Source organism: Mus pahari, chromosome 21 (assembly GCF_900095145.1).
Source record: "Mus pahari chromosome 21, PAHARI_EIJ_v1.1, whole genome shotgun sequence".
NCBI lineage: Eukaryota > Metazoa > Chordata > Mammalia > Rodentia > Muridae > Mus > Mus pahari.
In genome coordinates this window covers 36,543,063-36,566,730 of record NC_034610.1, presented here as the reverse complement: position 1 = coordinate 36,566,730, position 23,668 = coordinate 36,543,063, and the positions used below count along the sequence as shown (strand labels likewise).

The 23,668-nt window shown below is 42.4% G+C and overlaps 1 protein-coding gene across 8 annotated transcripts in view; it reads left to right on the top strand.

The window, feature by feature from the left end:
* The window catches only part of Utrn (utrophin), a 494,125-nt gene that overhangs the window by 360,079 nt on the left and 110,378 nt on the right, over nucleotides 1-23,668 (top strand). For all 8 annotated transcript variants that reach the window (XM_021221246.2, XM_029532896.1, XM_029532895.1 and 5 more), the window contains one exon: nucleotides 22,250-22,379. In XM_021221246.2, the coding sequence (XP_021076905.1) occupies nucleotides 22,250-22,379 (130 nt within the window). The remainder of the gene's footprint in view (nucleotides 1-22,249; nucleotides 22,380-23,668) is intronic.

Here is a 23,668-nt window from a genome sequence, read left to right as displayed (position 1 = left end):
GGAGTGAATTCCATGCTTGAAGCTTCCTCCCTCTTGGTCTGTTCACCTCCCTAGCGCCATGCCTCCTACTGCTACTATAGCTTTGCAACTTTTAGGGAAACATAAGCATTCAGACCATGGTGAGTACTCCCACCTTGCAGGTAGAATTATTCCAAATGAAATAAAGTGACAAACAATAGTTTGCAAGAATGTGAAGTGCCATAGGGCAGTATATCATTTTACGAAATCACGTGGACTCTGTCAAAAGCTGCTTTCTTTTCCCAACAACCAAGAGTCAATTTTAAAATTATGAAATTATACATATGGTGCAGATGGGTATAATTATTATTAGTTTATGTTAACATAAGTGCATATGATTAGAATAAGAACATAATTGTTATGCATTGGGACAATTACAGCACAATTTAAAGACGTGTGTTACTTGTTTTGGATATATATATTTTTTTGTCCAGCAGAAGTGACTCATAGGAGGAGGGGTTTGTTCTGACTCTCAGTTTCCTGTTGGGGAAGGTATGGCAAGATGCATAATGGAATGAGTGGTTCCTGCTCGTGACAGGGGTGGCGTAAGCATCTTGCTTCTTTCTCAGCAGATGAGGAAACAGAGTGTCCTGGACTGCTTCTCCATTGCTTTCATAAGGCACTTGGGTGAGAACAGGCTTGCAGGTTATAATCTATCATGCGAAGTGGGAAGCCAGAGCAGGAACTCAAGACAGAAACCTGGAGGCAGGAGCTGTAGCAGAGACCAGGGAAGGATGCTGCTTGCTTGCTTGCTTGCTTGCTTGCTCAGTCGCCGTTCTTAGACAGCTCAGGCCCAGTGGATCTGGTCTTCCTACAGCTATTAGCAACTAAGCAAATACCCACTAGGTGTGCCTACGTGAGAGTCTCAGGGACACACTTATGTCATGTAAGTTCCCAGGTGTTAACAAACCAAGGTTTTCCATTGTGCAGAGAGCTTGGGTCTGAAGTAGTCCCTGCCACTGGGATGCATAACTGAAAGCTTCTAGAACCTTCCTAAAAGTGCTACCAGCTAGTGCCCGAGGGTCCACACATTATCCTGTAAATGTAACTTTTATTCTCCTGTAATTGTTGTCTCGGAGGCTTACTAACCTAAGCCTAGGCCTGAAAGTTTTTAGCTTCTGTACAATCTTATCTAGGCCTAGAATGTTTTCTGCCTCTGAGACTTACTGTTGAATACACTCACCATTTCTAGATCGTTCTGATCTCTGGACGACTGGTCTAATCTAGCTTCTCTCAGTTTCTTACTGAGTTGCTCTGCTTGGCCTTATATGAACTTTAGCAGTATGTTCTAATTTTCTGGTTTCTTCTCATTCTCTGGCTGGTTCCTTCTTCAATCTGTCTCTATAAAATTCTCCCGGTAAAACTGCTTCTTTCCTCCTTCTCTCTGCATTGCTCTTAAGTAGCTTCCCTTTCCTCTCTTTTCCTGAGAGCTGGGCATGTCCTGTCAAGTCTTTCTCTGATTCATCACTTTGTCTGCTACTCAATTAAACATCACTTTCAAACACGGGTGCTTCCTTCTACAGACTAACTTTACCTTTGTTTGGGATTAAAGGTGTGTGCTAAGGACTGAGCCACACCACAACTAGAAACAGTTTTGTTTTGTTTTTCAGTAAAGAACACAGTAATTCACCGTGTGATTAAATATCCTGCAGTGTGGTCCTCTGGAAGATGGTGCACACTGAAGCCCTAATACCTGGCTGAAGTTAGGTACCTTTCTTATGGAATACCACTATCATTTGAAAAAAATCTCTGACAGTTGAACTACAGTACAGTCAAGCTATTCCCTTAAAGTTAGTCTCTTACAGGTGTGTTGCCAGGCAACATTTTTTTAAAAGCCCCTTTTTTCCCAATTTCACATTCTTCCTATGAAGAGAAAACTTTACTTACTATATGAACACCTGTAACTTAGACTTACCAGTTGTCAGAAGCTCAAGGACATGCTCGCTGCATAGAGGAAGATGGAGGAGTACCGCGTGATGAAATCTGAGCAGCTCTCTCCCCCCTTTCTCTTCCAGATACTTATCATACTCCTGTTGTGGGCCTGGTAGTTTCTAAGCCACTGCTACAGAGAGCAGACACAGCCCCTGTTCTGTGCAGGGGACAGCCTGTGTCTGTGTAGTAAGAGAGCATTCAGAAAAGAGTTATGGCAGGTCTGTGACATGCCTATTCATGAGGTTTCGCCTGGTTGCTGTCTGTATGTCTGTCCATTCCTGTTTGTCCCCCCCTGTCTTCCATCTTTGTTCTTGCTTACACTGCACATGGACTCAATTGAGGTCATGGGCATGTTTATTTCCAAATTCCTCTCTAAAGGGCTTAGAACTCTCTTTATTTATAGCATTACAGCACAGAACATGGAATGATTTTTTTTTAAACAATGTTTTCACAGATATGTTTTTAGCATCATGAAAAATGCATTGGTTTTTTTCCCCTCCCTCTTTTAGTTTTTTTTTTTTTGTTTGTTTTTGTTTTTTTTTTTTATAAAGTGCAAGGTTGGGTTTGGGGGGGGTAGTTTTTTGTTATTGTTGCTTTTTATTATCTGCTTTATATACTTAAATTTTCCTGATAAAGTTTTAAAAAGTCTTCCTAATTTAAAAAATATATGATTTAATGATACCTTTCCAAAGCATTTCTTTGATAATAGAATTACCGCTCCATTCACCACCTACAACCCATGTATACTATTCACGGAATGCCTTATATGTAAACCTGGCCTCTGAACCTCTCTGATTTTTTTTGTTTGTTTGTTTGTTTGGTTTTTTTTTTTGTTTGTTTTTTGTTGTTGTTTTTTCGAGACAGGGTTTCTCTGTGTAGCCCTGGCTGTCTTGGAACTCACTCTGTAGACCAGGCTGCCTTTGAACTCAGAAATCTGCCTGCTTTTGCCTCCCAAGTGCTGGGTTTAAAGGCATGTGCCACCACCGCCCGGCTTCTCTGATATGTTTTAATAGTTCCTTTCCCCTAGAGATCTGTTCTTGTGGTTTGTTTGGATATATCCAAAGGAAATCCTATCCATGTAAAATTTGGCTCTGAGATTGCCAGTTAGAAAGGTACATGGTACAGGTACAAAGGTACAGGATCGTGCTTTAAATCACTCCTTGTCCAAACATCTTGCAACTATAGGTAAAAATGTTAAAAAGTAGAAAACCACCCATAGCATAACTCTGCTCCAAAACATGACAGCTACCTGTCACCTACAATAAGCTAAGTAGCTACTGAGGTTGATGCTCCTGAAGAGATGATAAAAGGCTTGCAGGAAGATGAGCCATACAGAAGACTTGGGGTGACATCTCTCCTCAGAGCCTCTCTCTCCTTGCTGGTGTGAGCCCTCTATGGATGGAAAATTTTCCACTTTCTAGTATAGATGCTAGATCATGCTTGTAGTTTTCTGGAAGATGTGTTGTGATGATACTAATTTCATTGGGCTTGTTGATGACCTGGCCTGAGACTGGATACAAGGTAGAAAGCTCAGCATGTAAGGCTGGTGTTTGTTCTTGTAACTGTTGAGACTCTGTGCATTTACTTTGCTTCTGTTGCTGTGATCGAAGGTGGTGTCAAAAAGTAACTTAGGAGAGAAAGGGTTTCTGTGAGCTCACAGCTCCAGGTTACAGTGCCTCATTTTAGGGAAGGGATGTCAAGTAACCAGGAACCAGAAGCTGTGAATCCTATCTTACCCACACTCAGGAGTAGAGAGAAATGCTTTAATGCAAGAATGCTTTCTACTCCTCTCTACTGTTAAGTGATTCAGAACCTAAACCGAGGGAATGGTGGAGCCCACTGCATGCTGGGTGTTCTCGCATCAGTTAATGTAATCAATGAAATGTCCTATAGACATGCCCATAGGCTGACCGAGTATAGACAATTCCTCATTGAAATGTTTTCCAAGCTGATTCTAGACTGCGTCAAATTGGCAGTTAAAACTTATCACTACGGTCTGTGTTGGTGGTTTTGATCACTTCTGTCTTAATTCTGTATAGGCTATACGAGTTCTTTCAGGGAACTACCGCGCCATTAATACCCATTAACCATCTAACACAGCCCAACCGTGTTTCCTCCACCTCCCCACGTCCTAGGCAGTATTAATTTGTTGAATTATTCAAGAGTCACATTCCAGACTTTACAGATTGGGTAGATAACACAGTCATTTTGTTTTCTCATATATGTATATATTTAATTCCTTTAAATATTAAAATAAATAACTACCATATAACTTTTAGTGGCTTGAAAAATGAGTGAAGATGGTTGAACATTCCTCTCAATGACTTTAATTGATTAATTTTTTTGCCTCACTTTGAGTCTTCAGAAAGAAGGTGATTTATATGCAACTTCATTATCATCATGTCATCCAGTCAGTTCTTTCTTATAAAGCACCTACAGTGTTCATAGTGTTGCTACGCAATGCCATGAATTAACTTCAGATACTCAAAAGTTGCCTAGAGTTGCATATGCAGTTTTGAATATTCAATTTGCACTTTATTTTCACAGTAATGTAAATACTGAGTTATGCGTAGGTAATTATCAGAGCTCTAACACGCTTTTCCCAATAAAATGCATGTTGGTTTTATAAAAGCAAATCACCAAGAATGATTAAATTGCGTGATTCAGGTATAATTTCCTGGCGTGCGTCCTTTCCCTCAGGGTTACTTTGCCCTTTGCCTAACTCAATTTAATTTCTTATATCCAAACTTCACTATGTAAGAATCAGGACATTGGGCCTTAAACCAAATTGCCAAGATACATAAGAAAATTTACTCATTAAAGTAACAGATTCTGATGTCATTTTTAAAACCTCCACCACGTGTGCACACATATGTCTTTAATCCCAGCACTCAAGAACCAGAAGTAGGTGGGTCTTTCTCTATGAGTTTGAGGTCAGCCTGGTCTACATAGTGAGTTCCAGGCTAGTCAAGGCTATGTAGTAAGGCCCTTTCTCAAAAAACCAGCAAGCTACAATGAAATGAAATGTCAATACCACCTTGTTAAATTTCAGTTCTGTGCATTTGCATGTGTGTATGACGCAGTTCTGTTAATCTGAGGTTGCCTACAAGCCTGCAATGTTGAGGTCTTGCTGTGTGTTATGAGATTTTTCTATGGTAGTAAATTAGTTATTTTCTGATTGGGTTGAGGAGCTCCCATTCATGTATATTATGCACATCTCTGTGTGTACATCCGTATGGAGGCTAGGAATAACCTTGATTATCAATCCTCAGAGTGTCCTTCCTTCTTTCCTTCCTTTTGTCCTCCCTCCCTCCCTCCCTCCCTCTCTCCCTCCCTCCCTCGCCCCCTTTCTTTTTATATCTTTTGGAGATAAAGTCTTACACTGGCTAGGGTGGTTGGCCAGTGAGCCTCAAGGTCCCATGCAGCTCTCCCTCCCTCCTGTATTCTGAGATGACAAGCACATGTCCCACTGTGCCTAGCTTTTAAAAAGTCGATTCTGGAGACCAAGCTCACATCCTCAGTGTACAAGGCCATTGCAAGCATTGGTAGAACCTTTACCTATAGGCACCCTGAATCAGCTTTCTTAAGGAGCCATCTCTACTCCAGTTACCCATTCATATGGCTACAGGTGATCATGTCCTCTAAGTTTGGGAGCAAGAGATGAAGACTCACTCCCAAAAGCTGGGGCTCACACGATGTCCGTGTTTAGAGGGACAGGGGGCAGCTTGAGAGCTGTCAGTCTGGTGATGAACTAAAAGAGTATGGCCATTCTTGGGCATGAAATGGCCTCTGTGAAACCACCCACCCACTTCCAGGTGAACCACTTCTATCTAGCATCTTTGTTGCTTAGTGACCATTTCCTTTGTATAACAGCTCATTTCTTCTTTCAGCTTCCATGTTAAATCTGATAGTTGACATCCTGTGTTAGGTACTGTGGTGGTTTGGATACGCTTGGCCCAGGGAGTGGCGCTATTATTAGGAGGTGTGGCTTTGTTGGAGTAGGTGTGGCCTTGTTGGAGGAAGTGTGTCACTGTGGGGGTGGGCTTTGAGGTCTCTGATATATGCTCAAGTCTGTCCAGAGTCAGTCATCTTCTGTCAACCTTTGGATCAAGATGTAGACCTCTTGGCACCTTCCTCATCACTGTGTCTTCCTGGATGCTGCCATGCTTCCTGCCATGATAAGAATGCACTGAACCAAGCCAGCCCCAATTAAGTGTTGTCCCTTAGATGAGTTGTCTTGGTCATGGTATCTCCTCTCAGCAACAGAAACCCTAACTAAGACAGATACTCAGCACACCTCACTCACTGGAGGGTCCTGTGTTTTCACAAAACACACTGCCTAGCTGCAGGATTGAGCTTCACAAGAAGATAATCACTGTCAAAAGCCCTGCAGCAGGGACATGAACACACAGCCAGGAAGCAGAGATGCTTATGACTATGCTGTGGCTGATACGGAAAGGCTTTAAGAAGCCCTGGAGTAGAGAGTCCGTAAAGTAAAGTCCTTAAAGAATGTTATCCCGGTTACTATGGTGACGATCTTGCATGCTCCTGGTTGTGTTTCTCAGAGTAATGGGGTGTACTGCATTCATCCTTGTAGCTCAGGGGGGTCTCAGCTTTCCTAATGCTGGGGCCGTTTGAAACAGTTCATGTTGTGGTAACTCTCCCTGCCAACTGTAAAATTATTTCATTGCTACTACATAGATGCAATTTTGATACTTTCATGAATCATAAATATCTCTGTGTTCTGATGGTCTTAGGTGACCCCCGTCAAAGAGTCATTTGACCCCCAAAAGGGGTCAACTCACAGATTAAAAATGGATGCTTTAGCCTAATACTGAGAGCAAAGCTCAACGAGAAGGAACCTGAATGTTAGCACCTAACGGGATCTGATGAGAGAAGCTACTAATGGATTTGCTGAATTAGAGGGACGCAGGCAAATGTCTGTGTCTATACGTGCATGTGTATGTGTGTCTGTCTGTGTTCAACAATGCAGAGGAAAGACTGGTTTGTTACTGTGACACATTGGAGAGTCCTGTCTTGCTCTTAGCATTCATGCTTAGTATTCCAATTTCGCCTTTATTTTTTGATGCCAGTGAGGTGGAACCAAAATGAATTTAGACATTTAACTGATCATTTAGGGACATTAACCAAAACTTTTACAGCACTGTGCACTATGAAGGAGAATTAAAAGAATTTTTTGCCTGCATACCAATGGAGATAATCCCATTTTTCTCTCTCTCTCTTTTTTTTCTTTGAGTTTTATTAGTGCTATCAACTTTAACGACTCTCTGGCCTTCTTTGCTACCATATAAAATGACTTAGATCCATACATGCTGATTTAGCTCTGAAAGCAAGCTGGGAGGAGGAAGGGAGTAAATTATATCCTAGCAGATTTTCCTTATGTTTCTATCATTTTTTTCTATCTTCCCCAGTAAGCCATGAAGTTCTTTTGAGAACCAAAGATTAAAGAAGCCTGCTGTGTACCAACACTGCCTCCAACCTGACCCAGTTCAGATGCCCCATGTCCATGCCAGCCATTAGGGCACCCATATACTCTCATTAGTGCCAGGTGGTAGGAAGGGCTCTCCATGTTTTGTTGTATGCCTTGCTGTTATAGTGAATGTCCAGATATTCAGATAAGTGGCCCTGTAGTTTCATTTTGCTTTGGAGTTTGCTGTTTTATAGTTAGATCTGTTGGCATCAAGAACATTTATGTAAGCCAGGTATTGGTGGCACACACCTCTAATCCCAGCCCTTGGGAGGGAGGAACAGGTAGGTCTTTGTGTGTTTGAGGCCAGCCTGGTCTACAGAGTGAGTTCCAGGACAGCCAGGGCTATACAGAGAGACCCTGTCTTAAAAAAAAACCAAGAACCACCCAGCCAAACAGACAAATAAAAAGTATACTATGCTTCAACATATATAAACCATAATGTGTTAAAAATTACAAAAGTATTTCCAGGAACTTCTCTCTCCTCAGTTCAGCCATGGCCCTCACACTGAGTCGTGTGCCTCTTGTCTTAACTTGTGGTTGTTAGAGTTGGCTGAGTCTTAGGCTTTGGCCCACACTTGGTCCTCTCTACTTGACTTCTAGGTACCCTGCCCTCCTGGTTTTCTCATCCTCTCCTGAAGCTTCTTCTCTTTCCCTCTCTAGTCTATTCTTTAAGCCCCTTGTAGGTCTGGGAAGCACTAGGAGCCAGGCCATCCTGATGTCGCTACATGCAGCCTTTCCTGGGATTAGTCTCCATCTGCAGGCCAGACACTCCCAGATTTGTGAATGTGCTGATGTGTCACCTCTGCAGGGACCCTAATTTTGCATGTCCTATGGCCAAGCTGGAAGCACTGCAGAGGTGACCTTTAAGGCATTCTACCCAGACACTTCCATCTCACTTGGTAGAGATGTGATTTCAGTTGCTTAGGTAAAATAATAATACCTTGAACCCCATCTTTCTCATTCAGTGCGTTAGGGAGTTTTAAGTTCTCTCATCAAGATAAATTTGCCACTTGCCACCATTCATCTGACTCTGGGGTCCCCAGCACAGCAGCCAGTATGTTCCCCTTAATAAATCGAACACCCAGTAATAGACATAGACTCGGGAAGGCATGCAAGGGCCCCGTGTGGTCTCCTATACCTCCCACATGCCGAGCTCAGTTCAGTTCTTGCTCATCTTCTCCCACACTGGTCTCAGCCATGCTGGCCTCTTGCTGAGATTTCAATCACAGACCCATGCTGTGTCCTAGAATGTTCTTTCTGAGAGTAAGGATGGCACCTTCCAATCCTGGCAGCCTCTCTTTGTTCCAGCGTTTTCATCTTCCCATGTAGCTGCTGTACTATTTTCTATTCTTTGTGTACCCACAGTTCCATAAACTCATTAAAGACTTGTTGCATGCAAAGTGACTGACACACACCTAAGGGTATTTGTTTTTTTGTTTTTTTAAAATCTCTTTATGTCTATGTAATCCTTTTAAATTTGTTCATTTACCAAATATCACATTTAAAAAACTCTTGTGTGTGTATTTTTCTAAAACACCATCTTATTTTTGTATGCCAGGTGAATATCAAACTTGCAGTGTAGCTGAGGGTGACTTTGAACTTCTAACTTTCCTGTCTCCACCTCCTGAGTACCTTTTCAGGAGTGTGCCCCTATACCCAGGCTATGTTAAGCTGGGGATTGGACCAGGGACCTCGTGCATGCAAGGCAAGCCCTCTCCCACTTCAGCTGTTACCTTAGCTTCTCTGCTATTTTAAGTACCTGAATCTTTAGGGAAAATGATCCTCTCTTTAGACATATGAGCAAGGATCTTTCATCCACAGCTTAGAGATTTTTTTTTGATAATTTTCTGATATGCAAGAGTTGGAGTGTAAGAAACGCTATCAGCACAGCTATGAATTAGTTAAGAGGGTTCTTTTCCTTCCATGTCAGTTCACGTTGGCATTGAACTTGTGACTTACCTTTCCGTGGCGTCCCAGTGCTGAGAGTCTGAGTGAGTGCCATCATCCCTGGTCAAGAAATTCTCTCTTTTCTGTCTTAATATTGCCTGAATTGTCCCACTCAGGGGGTGGGAAAGTAATGTTTATGAGATGAGAGAAAGTGGACTGGCAAATCAGGGTTATTGAGACATTCTCTGGAATATGGTTCATCTGACTTCTGTGCTATCAGATTGTCCCACTTTTATCCCTTGAATATATGTTTTAAAAATAAACATCAGAGCCGGGCGTGGTGGCGCATGCCTTTAATCCCAGCACTTGGGAGGCAGAGGCAGGCGGATTTCTGAGTTCGAGGCCAGCCTGGTCTACAAAGTGAGTTCCAGGATAGCCAAGGCTATACAGAGAAACCCTGTCTCGAAAAACCAATAAATAAATAAATAAACATCAGATACTCTTTAAAACTAAAGCTGTTAAGATCTCCAACGACTATAGGAATGTAAATGTCCAGACTCTGATTCAATGATTGTCATAGATCTCGCTTAATAAATGAATCTAGCCTGGAAGAGATCATTGAAGGAAAAATTGTAGAAAAATTGTATGTAGTGCCATAGAAATGAAGCATTGACTTCTAATACACAGTCTCCCTTTTATTTCATAGATTTATTTTTAGTTATGTGTTTGTATATATATGTGTGTCTGCAGTTACATATTTATGTGTAGTTACATGTTCTTTGTGTATGTCTGTGTGTCTGCCTGTGCGTATGTTGCACATGAGTGCAGCTATCCAGGAAGGCCAGAAGAAGCTGTCTGACCCCCTGGACCTTGAGTTACAAGTAGTTATGGGCCACCCAGTGCTGGTGCTGGGAAGCAAACTCAGGTCCTTTGGAAGAGCAGCAAGCCCTCTTGGCCACTGAGCCATCGCCCTGGCCCATACATATGTAATTGTTAATAGTGTGTTATTTAAAGGTAGTAATTTGTTCACGACTTCTGTTTTGCAGCCTAGAGACTATAACTAATAACATGTATTACATTCTTGAAAATTGTTGAAAGACTATATTTTAAATGTTATTGTAAAAAGCTCAAACTATATGAGGTATTACATATGTTAGTTGGATGATCCATTTTGCAAGTTTATTAAGTATTTCAAAATAAAGCATTATATAAGGCAGATGTATATTTTTATTTCAATGAAAAATAGAAAAAATAGTTTAAAACTATTGGGAAAAGATCTTTACCAATCCTACATCCAATAGAGGGCTAATATCCAATATATACAAAGAACTCAAGAAGTTAGATTCCAGAGAACCAAATAACCCTATTAAAAAATGGGGAACAGAGCTAAACAGAGAATTCTCAATTGAGGAAACTCAAAGGACTGAGAACACCTAAAGAAATGTTCAACATCCTTAGCCATCTGGGAAATGCAAATCAAAACAAGCCTGAGATTCCACCTTACACCAGTCAGAATGGCTAAGATCAAAAACTCAGGTGACAGCAGATGCTGGCAGGGATGTGGAGGAAGAGGAACACTCCTTCATTGCTGGTGGGATTGCAAGCTGGTACAACCACTCTGGAAATCAGTTTGACGGTTCCTCAGAAAATTGGACATAGTTCTACTGGAAGATACAGCAATACCTCTCCTGGACATATACCCAGAAGATGCTCCAACATGTAATAAGGATACATGCTCCGCTATGTTCATAGCAGCCATATTTATAAGAGCCAGAAGCTGGAAAGAACCCAGATGTCCCTCAACAGAGGAATGGATACAGAAAATATGGTACATTTATGCAATTAAATACTACTCAGCTATTAAAAACAGTGACTTCATGAAATTCACAGGCAAATGAATGGAACTTGGAAATATCATCCTGAGTGAGGTAACTCAGTCACAAAAGAACACACATGGTAGGCACTCACTGACAAATGGATATTAACCCAAAAGTTTGGAATATCCAAGATACAATTCATAGACCATATGAGGCCTAAGAAGAAGGAAAACCAAAGAGTCGATGCTTCAGTGATTCTTTGAATGGGGAACAAAATACTCCCAGGAGGAAATACGGAGATAAAATATGGAGCAGAGACTGAAGGAAAGGCCATCCAGATACTGCCCCATCTGGGGGTCCATCCCATATACAGTCACCAAACCCAGATACTATTGCGGATGTTCGGAAGTGCTTGCTGACAGGAGCCTGATATGGTTGTCTCCTGAGGGTCTCTGTCAGAGCCTGACAAATACATAGGCGGATGCTAGCAGCCAACCATAGGACTGAGCATAGGGTCCCCAGTCGAGGAGTTGGAAAGATCTGAGGGGGTTTGCAGCCCCATGTGGGGAGCAACAATGTCAAGCAGCCAGATCCCCAGAGCTCCTGGGGACTGGACCACCAACCAAAGAGTACGCATGGAGGGATCCATGGCTCAGGCTCCCTATGTCACACAGGATGGCCTTGTTGGACAACAGTGGGAGGAGTGGCCCTTGGGCTTGAATATGTTTGATGCCTCAGTGCAGGGGAATATCAGGTCAGGAAGGCAGAAATGGGTGGGTTGGGGAGCACCCTCATAGTGGCAGGAGGGNTATGGGATAGGGGTTTTTCAAAGGGGAGACCTGGAAAGGGGATAACATTTGAAATATAAATAAAGAAAATATCCAATAAAAAAGCCACCCCAAACCTATTTTCAATGATATTTTAAATGATTAATGAACTCCCTATTAAGTATTCTTTTAGGTATAATTTTCAATCATGAAGATAATATTTACAGATGAAATAATGAACAGCTGGGTCTTGGTTATTCAAGCTTATCTCTTCAGCTTCTCAAGAACTGAAGTGTGTGTGTGTGTGTGTGTGTGTGTGTGTGTGTGTGTGGGTGTGTGTGTCACACATTTAAGTCCTGCCTGGGGTGCAATTCTCAGTGAATTTAAGGCCAGACCAGTCTGATCTTAACTCAACTGAGTGAGATCTTGCCTCAGAGTGAAGCGCCAAAGCCGGCTGGGGTTGTATCTCATTGGTCAGACTCTAGCTGGGCTCGCACAAGTCCCTGCTTCCATCCCTTGCACTGCAAAGAGTGAGAGCAAAGCCAAATAAACCCTCTCCCGTCTTACCTTCCTCTAGAGCACTTGTACTCACCCTTCCTACTGCCGCGACCTCTTAATACTGGTCTTCATGTGGAAGCGACCGCCCTTACCATAAAATTACTTTCATTACTACCTCATAACTGTCATTTTGCTACTATTGCAGATCGTAATGTGAATATCTGTGCTATCCAAAGGTCTTAGGTGACCCTGTAAGAAGGGGTCCCGACCCACAGGTTGAGAAGCGTAGCTCTCTAGCAACTATGTTTCCATGGTGTTGTCTCCTCTTGTGTACACGCCTTCCTTAGCGTTAATGGGAGGCCTCCTTTTCTTACTCTGCTTTCACCTTTAGGTTTCTGTCATGCTCATGTTCTGACCTTGCTCTTGTGGCCGTTGTCATAATAATCTTTGAAGGTTATATAATGGTCCCTAGTGTGGACCTGCCATTGTGGATCTCAATAATTTCCTGATACTGGATATTTAAGTTGCCCTCAATTTTTTAAAGACACAAATAATGTTGCAGTGGACATCATTTTCTTAGACTCCATCCTCAAAGGTGAAATTCTTGTTTCATACCATGTGATCAGCATAATGACTTTATAGACTGCCGACTTGGGTTTCCCAAATGATCAAACCATTTCCCTCCCTCTAGAAGATACGGACACTTCAGTGCTCTCTTGCTTGTCTCTCTCACTTCTGTTCCTTGTCTGGTGGACTTGCATCCAAGCTCCGGTACTCCACAGTGGGTGGGAAAAAGAGTTTTCAGATACTATACAGGTCTGCCCCATGCTTCTCTCCTTTTCAAAGAATAAAGAGGAAAATTTGGGGGATCTGTTTGACTTAGCCATGTCTAGAGTGGCAGGGAGACATGGTTTCTTGAACTTTCTGAGGGAGAAAGTTCCTATTTATATCACATGTGATGTGATCTAATCAACCCCCAAGACCCCATAGCTTTACTTCACTGTCATGGAGAAGATTTAGATCAAAGAAGACTAAATTTCTTTCTCATCTAAGAGTCTAAATATATTGCAACATAGTTTTATATGTACTAAATATTTTAGCTTAATCTTGGAGAATCACAGAGTTTCACAATCTTCCTATAACCATATCACTTGTACATCAGAAGACACATTAACTTCAGTTTTTCCTGTAAAGGGGAGATTGGTGTGTTAGCGAGTTTTTCCAGCTATAACAAAATACTTGGGGTAACCACCTTAAAACAGTAGAAAGGTTTGCCCTTTAGTTCATGATATTAAAGGATCCAGTCCATGGCTCTAATATTTTTAGGCATATGGTGAGGGGACAGTATCACAGTGGGAATGTATGAGGGAAGAAAGCTGCTTGCTCCTGTGTCAGCCCAGAATGAAGGGACCCACGTTCAGGACAGAAGGGAAGAGCAGAGCTTCTTCACTGTATTTGTCTCCTCTTGGAGCCTGCTTTCTTAGGGAGAGACGTGCAGGCTCTCCATGTTGCTGCAGAAGAACTGATAATATTGTTTGTTTAGCAGCAACTTTTACATTACACCAAGCTGATGCTGTGCCCAGGATGAAATGAAGAGCTGTGATTGACAGGCGGTCATTTTTGACCTTTGTCAAGTCAGTCACTTCTTTTTTTTTTTTTTTTTTGATTTTTGTTTTTGTTTTTTTTTTGTTTTTGCTTTTTGAGACAGGGTTTCTCTGTATAGTCCTGGCTGTCCTGAAACTCACTTTGTAGACCATGCTAGCCTTGAACTCAGAAATCCACCTGCCTCTGCCTCCTGAGTGCTGGGATTAAAGGCGAGTGCCACCACGCCCGGCCCACCAGTCACTTCTTAAACCACCTTACCCCCCAATCCCAATCCCTGGCCTTTCCACTAAGTTCTAGCAGGTGGAAAGAAACATCCCCTGGCCAGTGAGCCACAATGAGGAATCTCTGTAGGTGCTTATAGTTGGATCTGCAGCAGTTCATCGGGCTGCCTGACACTCGGGGAAATAGCAGTGGCTACCAGAGCTCAGGGAGGTCAGATAGAAGAAGGGATGGCTCAGTTAAGAGGGATCTTGAGCTCCTAGAGATTCTGGAAGGAGTAAAACCCTGCTACTTTCGTTCAGGTTTTCATTCGAGGCACACGAGAGACTAGATGGCTTTACTCTCCATTATTCTGTCTTTGCGTCCATTCATGTGTTTTTAAACCTGTAGTTCACATGAAAAGTTCAATGGGAAGTGCCTCCGCGGTCAAATCATTTGCCTGGCAAGACCAGCATTTGGATCCCCAGATCTCAAGTAAATGCCAGGTGGGCGTGGGTGGTCCTGTGTAACTTGAGCCTTGGAAAGAGGAGAGGGAAGATTTCCAGGGGAGGCAGGCTAGTGATAGAGGTGTCATGTTTGACTGAGAGATGCTGCTGCCCCACGGAATAAGATGGAAGAGTGATGGAGTGATCAGGAATGGTGCCTCATTCCAACCTGGAGCCTCTACATGCATGCTCACACACAGACGTTCGTATCCTGATACACATGCACCTATACGCATGCAAACACACAAAGATGCATACACATACACACACCCCTTGCAAGACAAAATGCAGAGATAGAGAGGGGGGGAGGTGGAGAGAGATGCATATGCTTTTAAGAGACTCCCGTGTTTGAGAACTTGCTCATCCTTCCTCACCACATTGTATGTTTGCACTTAGTAGGGCTCTTGATATCCTGCTTGTGCTTTTCAAAGTCTGGTGACAATGGCCACCTTCTGCCATTCTCCTCCCCCTTTTAGATTGTATCACATGATTCGTGGCTCGGTCTAGCCCTTTTCTGTATATTCAGCATGAGAGTAGGGTGTGTTTTAACATTCTTATTTGGGTGGGAAACTCTGTGACACTTTGCTAGCCCCGTACCTTGGGAGACAGTAGAATGTCTCCACACGAGACAGGTTTTCACAATAGCTGTCCCAGAACTTGTATTGTTACTGCCTTAGTCTCTTGAGAGCTGAGACTCCTGTACCCAGCTAAGTGGATTTTATTTTTTATGGACACAAAGTACTTTTTGTATTCTCCCTTTTCTATGGTTGACTCTTGAGCGTTTGAGGTCAGGTAAACATTTTAGAACGTTTCGGCTTTAAAGTCCAGTTTCTGCTTTCTTTGGTGAAGTTATCTTATTTTGTGAGTTATTTTGAAGTTTTCTTCCTTGTTCCAGTGGAGTCTTGTTTACTACATGTAAGCTAAAATTTCCCTTTGTCCTGTTCTGTCCTGGAGATTATTTAGGGCGCTTATTTACTGGGAAGGTATATTAGTTCATTTACTTTTGCTATAACACAGTACTTAAGACTGAACAATCTATAAGGAAAAGTAGTTCACTTATAACTCTAGAAGCAGAGCTATATATAGTGAGGTCCTCATACGCTATGCATACTGATAGCAGAAGGCGGTGGCTGCCTGTGACAGCAGGGGACAGGACAGACGCTGTGACCTGCAGTGCAGTAATTGGACCTTATGAGGATTTATCAGTTCCTGGGAGAACTTGTCCAGTCTCGCAAGAAAGACATCATCCCCTCTGAAATCCTCATGTTCCAACCCTACGTCACTTACTATCAGTCTCAACATGAGTGGTGATTGTACCAGCGGAATGTGTCACAGGCCGTGTCAAGCTGCCACTCGAGTGTGCTTCCAGTTTAGTGGCCGAGCTTTGTTTGGGTTGGCAAAGTCACCAAGTGTCTGCAAAGACAGGAAATGTATGTTTACCAGGGATTCTCCAGGCAAGAACGAAGACTCAGATTCTAAAACATTGCCACAAGAAGACCATCCCTGATCCTTCCTCACTCGGCATAATTCCATCTGTCACTCGGCAGTGCCCACTTGGATGTACCTCACAGCCTGAGAAATGCTTTCTTTGAACCTGGAGTGAATGTTACCAATCCCAATCCATTCTTGCTTGTCTATGTACGATATTGTTAGAGTAATGGATTATACCTTCCTCTTGAACTGACATGGTTGCTCCTCTCATCCAATGATGGAGTATAGTTCTCCATTCTCATTGCCAGTTGTAGGGGACGGACGCATACACAGGGTGTCCAGACAGCAAGGTAGGAAGTGTTCCAGAATGAGTGAGAGGATCCATTGTATGACTGAATATGCTCAAACCCTGGAGATAAACTCTTTTACACACATGTTATATATGTGATATAATTCATATATATAGTAACACATATATGTTTATGTGTATGCAGGCATGTATGTTATAAAGAAACTGAAAAAGAAACATGACCTGCAGGATTTTTTTTTTTATCTTTTAGTTTAAGAACAAGATATTTGCATATTGTTAAGTTTACCCCATTAAGTGTATGGTTCAGCCTTTGGTCTATTTTCAGAATCGAGTGAGCATTTTCGACTCCTAAGTATAGCATTTCATTATCTTCAAAAGAATGGAACAGAGCTATAGCCTTAGCTTTGGCCTTGCTGTTGATGAAGTCTTGATGGGCTGACTAGACTGCATCCTCTATCCATGTCATGTGGGGTAGGTAGATATTTTACAAAGTCAAACTTGGAAACTTGGAAACCATGCCCTTGTCACCAAAATTGGAAGCATCTATCCCTGTAGACTTCCACAGTCCTCCTCCAGCTGCTCTGTCCTGTGAGCTACTGCCATGAAGCTGTACTTGAGAACTGAAAACAGCCAGATGCCTCAAAGCAAACACGTACATTTTGGCCATCATCTATGACTTGGGGAAGGAGATTGGAAATGGGTATGCAGCAAGCAAGAGCACTGTAGAGAGGCTAAAATGAGGCCTCACCTCATTCACTTCAGGGCTAGCTCTGGAGTGCGTGACTGAAGCAGATTACAATGTCAGATCCCACCCTTTGACAGTTCAGAAGGTCCTCCATCTTTTTATGAGATGGGAGGTTTCAGTTCATCTCACCTGTTGAGAGAAAATTCATCCCCCCAACCCCCAAATAGTAACTGCATGGCTTCTTTTTGTTTTGTTTACCCTGTCCTGGCTCACTAAACTCTGAAATGCTAAAAAATTGGGTAAATATTTTAGAGTTAGTTAAGATGAGCATTTTAAGTGGTTAGGGATGGCCCAGGCCTTTTTCTTCCCTCCTGCTTTTAAAGCTTTCATTTAAAAGGTGCCTGTGAAGTTCCCTTATAGCCCTCCAGTGTCTCCCCTCCATCTTCCCATGGATGTGTTTACCATTTGCATCACCCACATTGACTCATCATAACCCACATTCCTCTTCATAACGTCCCAGGACTCAGGCCCCCAGTGTGTAAGGACTCAGTGATTGACTTAGAAGCTCACTGCATGGCTGTGCAGTGTGGCACCTGCGCAATAGAGTTTCTTTGATTAAACAATTGTATGGCCGAGTGCTTTCAAGGCAATCGAAAATGTTCAAGTTGTAAGTAAGGCAAAGAGAGTGTTCTATCTGATTTGAGCACCCCCAGAATTTCCCTACTGACATGTTTGCACAAAGCTGAAGGACTTTCCCTGGAAGAGAAGGACTAAAACCATTTGCACCTCGGTTTGCATTTACTACTCGATGTAATGAAGTTTATTCTCATGAAAAAGAACCCCTGTGTCCCTGCACCCCCTTGGGCTCCAACACTAGGCAGTTACTGATGATGATGCACTTCTTCTCGCTGTAGACACCTCTGTGGTAATGGAATCTCACACCACACGCTTCCCTCTGAGTCATTTCGCTGAGAACATTTGTTAGGTTTTTATCCAGTGGTAGCCTGCGTTGGTCTGTACCTCATTTCCCTTGCTAAGATCTGTCGCGCAGCTTGGTTGCATTTTGCTTATCTACTGATCAGTGGATGCACGTTTGGTTGGTCCCACGTTGGTTTGGTCTGGATATGATAGCATGCTGTTAGGAACATTCACGTGTGTGTTTGTAATCTGTACAGATGTTATATTTCTGGGTAGATCTGGTTATGGGATATCTAGGATACAGGGTAAACTAAACCCTGCGTTTAACTTTTGAGGAACCACCAAACTAAAGTGCCTTATGAGTCTACCATCCCCCAACAGTGTGGGAGCATTCAGTTCCTCACAACGTTACTGAAGCTTGTTATTGTTTGGATAGAGGGTTGTTTTCGGTAAAAATATAAAGTCATTAACACAGAAAAATTCCAACTAGGTTATCTTATACTCATTTAAGTGGCTCCCGAGATACCAGAAAGTGGATGGCACTTTGTATACAAAACAACTCATTGGACTCTAATTACCTTATCATTAGTGCTCTCCAGGTGCGTAGGAAAACACAGGCTTTCTTTTCCGTGGAATGGAGAGGTAAAAGGTGTGGTGATGGTGTGTGTAATGCAGTTGAAAGTCAAATTCCTTTGTGAGTGCAATTAAATAAAATTGAAATAGGACAAATTGAATAACAAAATTAAAACATCAAAAGAGTGAATGTACAGATATACAGCGTGTGTTCTCCAGGATATTGGGGAGAGAGAGATGGTATGAGGGAGGGTCTGAGCCCCAGAACTTTTAGGCTGCTTTCCACCTGCCCATGCCTGCTGTACTTCTCTGGCTTATCAAGTCAGTTCACCTGACATTCCCTACCAAGAATTCAATGCCGGGTGATCCCCTGCCCCTTTGGCAGGTTGTAGATTAATGTGTTGAGAAATGCAAGTAAACTATGGAAGACTCTCTGCTACTCAGATTTGGTTTTTATTAATCTAGCTGATCCAACAGTATTGTTAGGAAAGCTATGTAAATTTGTAGTCACTTCCTAACCCAGTTGCCTGGCTCTTCATCCATTTGCCCTTCATCCTATTAGGTATCAGATGTACAAAGGTGCACACATACACTTCACTTCTGCCTGTTTCTTGAGCCTTAGCTACTGCCTTGTATAGGTGCCAAAGGCGTGTGGTTCTCTCCTGATGTACACACTGGAATCTTTCCTCCCAAGGCTGGTGCATGATTTTTCTCTGGGGGAAGAAACTTTCTCTCTTTGCAAGACTCAGGTGAAGACCCCTCCCTAACCCCTACCCCACATCCTGAGGAAGCACTTTGGAGCCGAGCTCAACTTCCTGTAGTATAAGATCCAGAAGTCCCAAGAATTTATGGTGTATCTGAGAAAGACAGAAATTAAATAAAACATAAAAAAGGGAATACATACCGTCCTTGAATAATAGATATGGGAATTACAAAAAGACATAAACAGAGTAATGGGAACAGGAAATGTACAGAACGAGAAAGGTGAATGCCACCGTAATGGTAGGGTGGCTGCGTGAACCTCCATCTATAAAGCACTAATGGTCCTAAGCATCTACAGTGTGGCTGTCTGGGGAGAGAACTTTCTGAGCACAGCCAACAGCCAGCCAGGAAAATTGCTCTCCTGTGAGAGTCTCCATGCATAATTGATAAAATTCCAGCCATGTGGGGAATCGATCAGTTTGACTCCTCAGTAGTTTTTTTCTGTAGACAAATGTTTATTTTTCTATTTGAACGTGTGAGAATCTAAACGTAATTTTAAGAACCACTCTCCTCTGTCCCCTTCCCTCCAACAGCACTTTCCAAGGCACTCTGTGGGCTGAGTAATTCTGACTGGCCAGGCACCAACACTCCTTCTCCAGTCACTGGATCACCTCTCCTAGGTTCCCCATCACAGCATCCGGGATTTACCCTCTGGGACATCTCCCCATCAGCATTTTCTTCCTCCTGCGGTCCAACACCTTGTCTGCTCTTCCTCACCAGACTTAGTCTCTCTTCCATTTTTCTAAATGTCTGTTCTGGTTTCCCTTTAGCAATGTCTCTGAAATACTCTAAGGAATCTCTCTCTGTGCGTCACACGCCCCCGAGGGAAGGTGTGGTCTTCTAGCACCTTTGCCCGTTCCTTGCATTTGAACAGTTACGTTTCCGGCAAGTCCTCTCCAGAAGGAAGGCTTCAGCAGAGCCCTGGGTTTCGTTTTATGAATCTTCACTGCTTCTCTATTAACTGGTTGCACTCAGCTCTGGGAGATGGGTACTCTTGACTATTAAAATTTTAAAAAAGAAGTTCAAAAATATAAATCAATGTGATATTCTCATACCACCATTTTATATTTATTTACAAGTGGTTTTGGAACTATTAGGAATGCTTCTGCACCTCTGGATCTCTCTCATCTAAAGATATGATGATCTCTTGTTTAAAAAATGTGGACCAGACCCATAAATACATATATTTCTTCTCATTCCCTTCTGGCTTTTTTCTTTACATACATCAAAACACTATGTGTCAGAAAACTGATCTGTTTTATTTCATGCAGGTATAAGACCATGGGACACCTTGAGCTGCATTTCTTGACCAGGAATGCTGAAGGCTATGTGTTCCCTAACATGGCCATTTAATAACACTCATTGACTGGACGTTTGTCCCACTTCCACTGACTCTGCTGTCAGGCTTCGGTGTGATAAGTGGAGGGAGTATCTGTAAGGGTACATATGGAAATGATTTTCAGAGACACTTTTACTTCCCACCTAGATCCTTACACATATTGGGTTGTGGAATTTATTTTATAGGGGACTGGGGTTTTACTTTCATTTTTAAAATTCTTACCAGATAATAATTGTCCATGGTCTAAAAGTCAAATAACCTTTAGCTGTCCTTGCCCTGGCTGTCCCTTCCCTCTCCACCTGTAACAGCCCCCTTTGACTTTGGCCCACACCAGATTTCTCTCCTGTTTATCTTTGCCATTTCTATGTGATGCTTATTCTGGAACTTCTAGATTTTTTTTCCCCATTTTTACTGAGTGCAAAAGATGATGATTTAGCCTCCAAATAACCTTGCGTCCTAATATCATTGTCAAACACTATTAAAACATTTAATTATGTCCGAAAGGCAAAAGAAAAGATTTGATTCTACAATCTTAAGGAGAAATATTTTAGGGAGGAAAAAGACCCTGGCATGTTCATAGTGCATAGCCACTGACTTGTTCTATAATCAGATTATTAGGGCCTGAAGATGGGGCTGAGTCTGCACTGTAAAGGCTAGCAATGACAGCAGCAGCCTTCAATTAGATTTGCTTTAGTATTAAAATCGTGCACAAGACATATTTACATGTTGGTGTCTTATCCCTGAGTGAGTTTGGCTGTCATTAAACCCTTGTCAATTTGAGTCTTAATCATCAAATATTTTTTAGGAGCAGGGGTGAAAGTTCATCTCTACTTAAAAGAATAAATGTGCTAGAGACCAGTTGTTCTGGGAGTCCCAGATCTGCATGAAAACCTCACCAGGGAAATACAGTAATTGCCTCAGCGTGAGAGATGGACGGACTGTATTTTAAGATAATTGGGGACTGTCTTTTATGTGTTCTCTTTGCTTTCGTTTTGATTTCATACACTTTAATTTGTGCCTATCTCTTAATTTTTTCTCAGTGTATTCTAAAGAACATAAAACACTTCTGAGGCCCTCATTACCACATGTGAAATTACCTTCTTCTGTATCATTGGATGCAATTTTTCTTGTCAGTCTTAAGGAAGAAGTGTCTTTGAGCAGGCTATTATGTTTTAGCAACTCTACACAGTGGGGATTCTCCAAGTTCACATTTGGTAAATTCAAATACAATGTAGCTAACTCCTGTAGATGAAAATCTTGGTGTCCTTCCTGTCCTTCATCTTTTTCTTCTTTCCTTCAACAAAGACATTTTAAAGAACTTTCCCTTTGGCTTTTATTCACACTTTCTATCGTTCCTACCTGTAACACATTTCACTTGTAAGTTATCTGAATGATGGCGTAAGCCACTCCCACTGCAGCTTCAGTCAGAAGTGGTCAAGCTAAACTCTGCCTTCATTTGCTGGAAACATATGAGGTTGCTTACACACTCCATTTCTGTTTCTTTTTGCAAAGGTGCTGAGACGTGAGCTAAAGGAGAAAGAGTATTCTGTGCTGAATGCTGTAGATCAAGCTCGAGTTTTTCTGGCTGATCAGCCAATAGAGGCCCCCGAAGAACCAAGAAGAAACCCACAATCAAAGACAGGTGAGCGTGGTTCATGTCTCTGTCCTAAGAAACTCATGTTTTAGGGAAAACAACAACAACAACCAATCAAGCATTCTTTTTCTTGCAGCATCAAGCATGTACAAATAACTGTCTGTCATATTGGGATATTTAGCTTAAAATGAAAATTGAACTAACTTCTTTATTAGTAAATATCAATTCTTAATATCATTATTAGATTTTTGCAGTGTTGCCAAAAAAAAAGCTCTGTGGTATATTTAAAAACAAACACACATGCAGAGCCTTGAATATGGCTCAGCAGTTAAGAGCACTGGCTACTCTACCAGAGGTCCTGGGTTTGAATCTCTATGACCATCTGTAACCCCAGTCCCAGGGAATTTCATGTCCTATTCTGGCATCCAAGGATATTGGGTACACACATGGTATGTGTGCATATCCATGCAGGTGAAACACCCATACATGCTGTATAAAAACACATGTTGTCCAAAGCATTTTCCCATCATTCACTTTACCCAGGGAAAGCAGGCATGCAGAGTACCTTACTGTGTTTAGCAGTGCAGATCCCCTCCTTATAGGGGGGTGCAGTGGGAACCCCTTTCCTCCCTGAAGCAGGAACTATATATGTATAACTTACCTCAGCTCTCATTCCAGTTTAAACATCATGCTAGATCCCCTGCTTCCCCCTTTTAAGATATTGCCTTCCTGGAGCAACTGGATAACAATAACAAGCAAATGACAGTGTGAGCCAGCTGACCTCAGTGCGACTCCCCAGGGTCCTCATCACCACCCTGGCCTCTCAGTCACTCCCCTCTGCATCCTCATTTCTGCCTTCCTAGATGTATTGCTATTTCTTGAACATTCAGGGCTGCTCCGATCTCGAAACCTTTGTGTGTTTCTTCCCTGTTTCTGGAACATTCCTGCTCCTCTCCCAGATCCCCATGCCTACTCCTACCAATACCACCTTCCCCCCCTTCTCCTCCCTCCCTCCCTCCCCTTCCACTTGGATCTTCATCCATATGTCATGTCCTTAGTTCTTCCCAGTGTGTGTGCACATGTGTGCACACATGTATGAATGTGTGCGTCCATGGGTATGTGGAGGACACAAGTCAACGTGGAATATTTTCCTCAATCATGTTCTACTTTGTATTTTTAGTTTCCTACTATAAATGGACCCTGTGGTTTGGCTAGACCAACCCGCCAGCAAACTTGGGGGTCACCCGTCTTGACGTCCACAAGCATGTGCACTCTGGTTATGTCTGCACAGAACCTTGCCCAGCTTCTTTTTTTTTTTTTTTTTTTTTTCCTTTTTT